The sequence below is a fragment of the Rhagoletis pomonella genome, unplaced genomic scaffold, assembly GCF_013731165.1.
Source record: "Rhagoletis pomonella isolate Grant_MI unplaced genomic scaffold, Rhpom_1.0 Rhpom_scaffold_00005, whole genome shotgun sequence".
Taxonomy (NCBI): domain Eukaryota; kingdom Metazoa; phylum Arthropoda; class Insecta; order Diptera; family Tephritidae; genus Rhagoletis; species Rhagoletis pomonella.
This window is the reverse complement of record NW_023458559.1, coordinates 6,630,979-6,637,590: the sequence shown is the minus strand read 5'-3', so window position 1 is coordinate 6,637,590 and position 6,612 is coordinate 6,630,979. Positions and strand designations below refer to the sequence as shown.

The following is a 6,612-nucleotide window of genomic DNA, read 5'->3' as shown; positions in this document are numbered from 1 at the left end:
TTTTTTTTTCTAGTACCTTTCAAATCATTGGAATTAACTAAATTAATTAAGTAAACAAGTATTAAATTACATTTTTCATTTTAAAATCGCTCCAGTTTGTAAATTTTTAAATTGAACGAACTTGTTTATTCAAATTATCGTCGACAAAAAATCCAACCATGTGCCACAATCAGAGTTGGGCATTATTCGAATAAATTGTTATTTAGATAATAATCGAATAAAATTTTATCCGTAATATAATTATTCGCAGATAACTTATTCACGAATAAATTATTCGTGAATAAATTGCTTGCGAATAATTTATTCGTTATTTTAAATAATGAATAAAAACACATTTTTAACACATTGAGCCACCTTTTACTTTTATTTCTATTGTCAAGGATTGTAAGTTAGCTGAATTTTGTTTACTATTTTATCAAGAATATGTTGTGTAAGTAGTTGGCAACCCTATGTATGCATGTTAGTAAGTAAGAAGCAAATGACAAAAGAAATAAAAGAAGATTCAGTACAAAGCAACCACTCGTGTCGAACACTACATAACATGGTGTCAGATCGCGGTCAAAAAATAAAGAAATAAATATGTATATATTTTCATCATGCCTACAGAGAAGGCGCAACCAACAGCAGAATGCAGTAAAGTGGTCAGCATGGCTACAACAGTTACCCCATTGGACCTAAAGGCAACCAATTTGTCACTCGCATGGAATAATTGGAAAAATTCCTTCAAAATATACATGCGTGCAGCGGGGCTGGAGCCACAGACCGACCAGCAAAAGGTGGCACTATTGCTGCACCACATAGGACCGGATTCGCTCTTGGTGTTCAACTCGTTCAACTATGATATTGATACGGTTGGCTACGATGAACTCCTAAAAAGTTTTAACGACTACTTCGTGCCTAAAGTGAATGTGGTTGTGGAGAGATATCGGTTCTTCTCCAGGAAGCAAGCTGAAGAAGAGACAATTGAAGAATTCGTAACTGTTTTAAAGAACCTTAGCCTATCATGCGAATTCAAAACTTTACGGGAAGATTTAATAAGAGACATTTTTGTGTGCGGGCTTTCGCCAAGGTTTAAAAGTGTCAAAGAACGCTTGCTCAGCGAAGTGGACTTAAAATTAGATAAAGCAGTGGCAATCGCAAAAAACATGGTCTTAGCCAAAGAAAACTCAGCCGAATTGGGTGCAGATAATGAAAAGTTTATAGCAGTTATCAGGAACAAAAGCGGTGACCACGCAGTTACGCAACAACAACAAACAAAAGTGCAGGCCGTTACTTGTACCAAATGTGGAACGTGGCATAAATACAAATGCCCAGCAGAAGGGGTAAAGTGCCATAATTGCGGTAAACTCAACCACTATGCTAAAATGTGTTATATGCGAAAAAAACCTAACGGCGGTGGAAATTCCCGTGTATATGTGAGAGCGGTCGAAAAAGTAGCAGGCAGAGCCGAGGACAATTCAGGGAAGCAGATGTGTATGTATGAGGCGGATGAAGGCGAAGAAGAAAGCTCGTTATTTGTTGGCGAAATCAGCGAGCGGCAGGCGGATACGTACAAAAGTAAAGATGTATGGTACATAAATATATACATAAGTAAAGTAGAGTTAAGATGTCAGGTCGATACAGGGGCACAAGTGAATTTGATCTCGAAAGCAACAGCAGATTTGTTAAAAGCGCAAATAAATTACAATGTAAAGAGTTCAATTAGAACTTTCAGTGGTGAAAAACTGGAAGTAGTTGGTACAACCAACCTTAAATTTAAGTATGCAAACAAGACTTTTGAGGCGATATTTTACATACTAAAAATGAGTTGCAAAAATGTCATAGGTTTACCTACAGCAAAAGACTTAGAGCTTATAAAGATGGTTAATGAAATAAAGAGTGAAGATTTGTTGGAAAAGTACGCTGAAATGTTTAGTGGATTGGGTGTATTAAAAAGAAAGTGTGGTTTACAACTGAAAGAAGGTAGTATCCCAACCGTTGACGCATCGCGTAGAATTCCATTTAGTTTGTATGAACCTTTAAAACGAGAACTGAAACGAATGATGGACATTAACGTTATAGAGCCGGTAGAAGGCACAACAGAATGGGTTAGCTCTATTGTGATTGTGACCAAACCAAATGGCAATTTACGTATATGTCTAGATCCTAAAAATTTAAATAAAGCAATAGTAATACCGCGTTTTTCGTTGCCTACGGTGGAGGAATGCAAGTCTAAAATGTTTGGGTCTCGAATATTTAGCACATTAGATGCCAGTTCGGGCTTTTGGATGATCCCATTAAATGAGGAGTCTTCGAAGTTATGTACGTTTATAACTCCGTTCGGTCGTTACAAGTTTTTACGTCTGCCTTTTGGCATAAATGCTGCACCTGAAATATTTCATGCAGAAATGGTGAGGCTATTTGGGGACATTCAAGGTTTGATTATATATATGGACGATTTTTTGATACATGCAAAAGATGTGGAAGAACATAGTAAAATACTTGAAAAGGTGTTGAAAAGAGCAAATGAAGTAGGGTTACGGTTTAATAGGAATAAATCAAATATTTTTAAGGAAAAACTCAAATTTATAGGGCACATTTTCAGTAAAGAGGGCGTACAGGTCGATCCGGAGAGAGTAAAATCAATTGTTAATATGCCAAAACCCACTAATGTAAAAGACCTGCAACGATTCTTAGGCATGGTCAACTACCTGGGTTCTTTCATCAAAAACTTATCAGCCAAAAACCAAAACTTACGCAATTTACTCAAAAGTGATTCATTATGGCACTGGCACGACGTTCATGATAGAGAAGTTGAATACTTGAAACAAGAACTTACAAAAACGCCTGTTTTAGCGTACTTCGATCCAAATAAACCATTGACGTTGTCTGTTGACGCATCCCAGTTTGCAGTAGGAGCAGTAATTATGCATGGCAATAATCCTCTTGCTTATGCGTCAGCCTCTCTGTCTAATAGTCAGGTTAATTACGCCCAAATTGAGAAAGAGATGTTCGCAATTTTATTTGGTTGTACAAAATTTCACCAGTACCTATACGGAAAACACATCACGGTAGAAACAGACCACAAACCACTGGTACCTCTTTTCGATAAGCCTTTATATAAAATACCGGCACGTCTTCAAAGATTTAGACTACGCCTGCTAATGTACAACCTGACTGTTAAATATAAGCCTGGTACACAAATGTATATAGCTGACACCCTATCCAGAGCCCCGATTAAAGAAACAACGGACTTCAATGTCGACAAAGAACTCGATTTACATTGCAACGCAGTAATTGCACACGTAGCTTTACCAGAAAGAGAGATAGAGGATATTAAAAAAGCAACGGGTGAGGACCAGGTCTCCCAGAAAATCTTTAGATATTTAAAGACAGGTTGGCCAACGTCAAAGAAAGAAGTAGACCCAGATGTAAGCCCATATTATGCAGTCAGGGACGACATAAACGAAATTAAAGGGATATTATTAAAAAATAACCGGGTAATGGTACCGAAATCTTTGAGAACAAAAATGCTAGCCCATATTCATGAAGGACATATGGGCATCCAGCGATGTCAAGAGTTAGCTCGAAGATCTGTTTATTGGCCGAACATAAATAACGACATTTTTAACCTAGTGACAGGGTGTGAGTCTTGCTTAAGGTACAGAAATTCGAATTGTAAGGAATCGCTGTTAAGTCACGAAGTGGTTGATGTTCCCTGGTATAAGTTAGGGGCGGATTTATTCGAATTTAACAACAAAATGTATCTTTTAGTAGTTGATTACTTCTCCAAATATATCGAAATCGAAAATGTAAGTGGCGGTTACTCGTGCCAACAGGTTGTTATAAAGTTTAAGTCAATTTTTTCGAGGCAGGGTATTCCAGTGATCCTGATAACAGATAACGGACCTCCATTTAGCTCCCAGGAGTTCAGGAACTTATGTAACGAGTGGAAAATTGATCATCACACCTCTAGTCCATATCATTCTCGCTCGAATGGTCTCGCTGAAAGGTCTATACAAACAATTAAAAAACTACTATGTAAGAGTCAAGATACGGGATCAGATCCGTATATGGCTTTGCTGCACTATCGGACCACGCCTAAAAATAATATGCCCAGTCCAGCTGAACTGTTAATGTCGCGAATGCTTAGAACAAAGTTACCGCTATTGAGAACAGAAATGAAAACCAAAATAGTAGACCAGAAATCGCTCAAAAATCGGTGCAAACAAAGACTTGAAGAAGTGAAACGCAGGTATAACAGAAATGCTAAAGAGTTGAAACCAGTTCAGAAAGGAGATCGAATATATTATAAGAAAAATCCTAAGTCCCTATGGGTACCTGGTCAAATAGTACAAAAATGTCAGGAGCCTAGGTCTTTTATAATTTTAGATGAAAACAAGAATCTGTACAGGAGAAATAGAGTAGATATCATGAAAATTCCAGAACACAAACCATCTACGTTAAATAGCTCTGAGCCAAATAATAGCAGTAATAATATGGCAAACAATGAGCCAGATATAAACGAAAAGACGGAGTCGGGTTCGAGAAAGGGAAGTGATATCGATCTATCACAACCGGAACTCGAGAACACTAGTACTCCAAGGGCAAAAAACCAAACAGTTAAAGAAAATGTCATCACAACCAGAAGCGGCCGTAGAATAGCTCCACCGCAAAAGTTAGATCTTTAGCTAGTTGTCACTTTTACATGTAAGCACATTACTTTAGTTTATATTTAGTCAAACATGTTTCGAATTATATTGTATTACTTTAATTGCAAATGTACGTGTATATTTAGTCAAATATGTTTCTAATTATACTGTGTCGATAAAAAAGGGAGATGTTGTGTAAGTAGTTGGCAACCCTATGTATGCATGTTAGTAAGTAAGAAGCAAATGACAAAAGAAATAAAAGAAGATTCAGTACAAAGCAACCACTCGTGTCGAACACTACATAACAGAATACTAGCCCATTCCCTATGGTTTCGCGGCCCCTGATAAGATTTTTTGCGTTGGCCAATGCAAGAATAGCGTTGAAAACCAAATATGGGTAAAGTAAAAATTCTCACACATATTTCTGCCAAAAAAATAGCGCTCTGATGCTATTTGCAAGAAAAAATTCCTTTCAATGTCATGAGCTTTACCTCCACTTGTGAGATATTTTCTAAGCGTGCGTAATCTTCTTCTATGATCTTGCAACTACAACATTGGTCTGATGCGTAAACCTCTGGTCTTATGTCATGTAGGCCAACAAAAGTCCATATAAGGAAGCTGAAGAGCACAGATGTGCGTTTTCTATTATAGGAGAGCCAAGCATCCTCGATGTAAAATTTGGCCATTGATATACCAACAGTGGTCGTTCTTGGAAGGATGTGGTCGAAACTTTCCTTGCTGATTCGCCACTTTTAAAATATCCAAGAGCTGGTTTCCTTGAGTCTTACTGCTGCAGCAATGGCCGCCCGAGCAATTTCATCAAGCGGAGGTAGATGCAAGGTCGCATTTAGGGTATATGACGACGTGGGACATCGTAAATTCGTATAATATAAACATAAAAAACAAAGGAGTCCAGACATATGGGATCGCCACAAAGGAGTTTTCTAGTAGCCTTTATTAATAGGACTTTATGCGCATGGAATAACCTCCGAAAATTTGACTTAAATCTATCCAGGGGTTTGAGTTAAATCGCAACAACGAGAACGGTTATAATTTTATACATAAATATATGTACATATCTATATACATAAATTACTTGTTTTATTATTATTTTATTCGTTATTCGAATAATTAATGAAGATAATAATTATTCGAATAACGAATAACATAATGTATCCGTCATTCGAATAATTTTTTTTTGAATAACCAAAATTATTTATTATTTACGAATAACAAGAAAAACAATTTATTCATTTGTTATTCGTCATTCGAATAAATTTTGCCCAACTCTGGCCACAATCATATCTTTTTCCTAATTGCAAATTTTTGCTGGCAAAATTTTTTTCCGGCTCGAATTTGTAATTTCTCTCCAAGAAATAGTCTTTTTACTCGTGATTTATTTAAATAAAACATGTGAAATTTAGTTGAAACATTTTAGTCGTTTTTAGCCGGTTTAATTTGCCAATTTAGCCGGTTCATCCAAAAAGTTCTGGCAACACCGTTCACATATGTTCATCAGAGTATACCAACGAAGGACGAGTTCATACAAGGAGATAGCGAGAGCACAAAACTTCTCTAGAAAATTACACGCACAATGACAAACATGAACAAATGTACAACAAACACATAATTTTTGACAATCAGTACAGTTCGCATTTATATCAACGAGCAGCTTATTAGATTTGTTTTCTTTTGTACTACATATGTGCATATGTGTATATATGTACACAAACATATGTACATACGCAAACATATTTACATTAGACTGCATCACTCCCCATACAAAAAAAAATCGGTACTATTTTTCCATTGGAATTATAAAATCTATTATATTTTAAGACGTCCACCAAAATATTTCGGAAAATTATTAAGATTTAAGTGAGCTGGACTGATTTGAAAAAACCTCCAAAAATGGAGTTTTTTATGAATAAAAGTTCTCAAAGAGTTTTTTTGAAAAAATCCCCTCAAATGACAAAACGGT

The 6,612-nt window shown here is 36.3% G+C and overlaps 1 protein-coding gene across 1 annotated transcript in view; it reads left to right on the top strand.

Annotated features, from left to right (window-relative positions):
• Nucleotides 1–596: 596 nt before the first annotated feature.
• Nucleotides 597–6,612, top strand: part of LOC118739769 — a 16,332-nt gene continuing 10,316 nt past the window's right edge. The window contains exon 1 of the mRNA XM_036471276.1: nucleotides 597–2,390. Coding sequence (XP_036327169.1) covers nucleotides 597–2,390 — 1,794 coding nt within the window. The remainder of the gene's footprint in view (nucleotides 2,391–6,612) is intronic.